At 67.2% G+C, this 1,571-nt stretch overlaps 2 protein-coding genes across 2 annotated transcripts in view; both read right to left on the bottom strand.

The window, feature by feature from the left end:
- Positions 1-1,571, bottom strand: part of LOC105508998 — a gene marked incomplete at its 5' end in the record, with an annotated part of 37,182 nt that overhangs the window by 13,882 nt on the left and 21,729 nt on the right. The window lies entirely within an intron of this gene.
- Positions 1-1,571, bottom strand: part of MROH6 (maestro heat-like repeat family member 6) — a 6,768-nt gene that overhangs the window by 953 nt on the left and 4,244 nt on the right. Inside the window, 4 exon segments of the mRNA XM_011938220.1 lie at positions 95-160; positions 270-372; positions 629-748; positions 1,037-1,297. Of these exon segments, the coding sequence (XP_011793610.1) occupies positions 95-160; positions 270-372; positions 629-748; positions 1,037-1,297 (550 nt within the window).

The following is a 1,571-nucleotide window of genomic DNA, read 5'->3' as shown; positions in this document are numbered from 1 at the left end:
GGGCCCCCGGCCCTCCACCCACCGCTCCCATCCACTCCGCCCTAGCACCAGCCACCTCTCCAGAACACCATCCCCTGGCAAGGTGGGGCCTCACCCTGGAACAGGGAGTTCAGCAGGTCCTGGTTGATGTAGCCGGGGCTGGCGTGGTGGACAAGGAAGCCTGGACCACAGCAGATGCATGACTGCGGGCCCCACAGCCCCACAGGGCGGGAATGGCCCAGCTCCCAAAGCCCCGGTGCCAGGGGCAGTGTGACCCCGGGCGGCCTCACCTATGAGCACGGCGGCTGCCCGGCGCAGGGGGTCCTGTGGACTCCGCAGGTAGCCCTGGGTCTGGCTCAGGAAGTTGGGCACGTGGCCCGGGTATCGCTGAACCTGGGGACAAAAGGGCTAGTGGCAGGACAGGAGGGAGATCCTAAGTGTGGAGGAGGCTGCAGAGCTGAATCCAGGGCCGGGGTTCCAGGGGAGCCCCCAAGGCAGGTGGCATGGTCTGAGGCCTTGGACTTGTCCCACCAGTAGCCTGACTATCTGGTTTGGCTGCGGTAGAAACGGTTTGGGGGCCCCGGCGAACCCTGGAACAAGTGGGCAGCTGATCATACCCCCTTGTGGTCACCTTGCTTCCCCTACTGACCAGGCGGCGGCAGAGGTGGCTCAGGGCCTCGGGGCTGTCATAGTGGGCCACGGTGACCATCTCCTCCAACAGGCCCCAGCAAAAGGCCTGGTCACAGCGGGCCAGGGTCCACTCTGAGCTCTGGGATACGAGAAGGGAGCCGGGTCAGGGGTCCAGGAAGTAGAAAGGCAAAAGGTGGGGGTGAGAAGAGGGGGAGCAAGGGCATCGGGTGAGGGGCAAAAGAGCCCAGAGCAGCGGCCCGGAGTGAATCTCAAGGGAAGAGCAGGAGTAACCTGGTCGCCCATGACGCCTGCCCCTGAGGTCCTTGGGATGGGGGAGTCCCTGACCTGTAATTGTCGGAGGGGAGGCACGGTGGGAGTGGGGAGTGTTGGATGGCATAGGGGTGGCATGGTGTGGGGGGCAGCTGACCTCAGCAGCGTCCCTGCTGGGGTCATGCAGGCGCAACAGCAGCGGCACGAGACTCTGCAGCACCAGCTTCCGCAGGGGGCCGCGGAGCCCCAGCCGGAGCCCGCCCCGGCCCCGGTGCACCAGAGACCCAAGGAGCCCGACCGCCGAGGCGCGGATTGAGTCCCGTGTCTGCGTGGGAGGGCGCCGTCAGGGCGGGCGGAGCAAGAGAGGGGCTGCAAGGGTGGGAGGGGGTGGCCAGCGCGGAGCGAGGAAGCGGGGGGTCTAGGGAAGGTTGCTGACTCAGTGCGATCTGGGGACAGGGAACAGGGCCTGGAGCTGGACCTGGTTGGGAAGCCTGGGGTGCCCCTACGGGGGGTGGGGCTTGGAGGGATGGGATCTGGAAGGAAAAGTCTAGCGGGGAGGAGCTTGGCGGGACACGGCCTTGGAGGGGCGGAGCTGGGCAACCGCGGGAGGGCGGGGCGGGGCGGTCAGGAGGGAAGAAGCCTGGGAGGGAGAGACTGGGGAAACCGGGCCTGGGAGGGAGAAACTGGAGGGG

This window comes from Colobus angolensis, unplaced genomic scaffold, assembly GCF_000951035.1.
Source record: "Colobus angolensis palliatus isolate OR3802 unplaced genomic scaffold, Cang.pa_1.0 Scaffold17, whole genome shotgun sequence".
Lineage (NCBI taxonomy): Eukaryota > Metazoa > Chordata > Mammalia > Primates > Cercopithecidae > Colobus > Colobus angolensis.
This window is presented reverse-complemented; position numbering and strand designations above follow the sequence as displayed.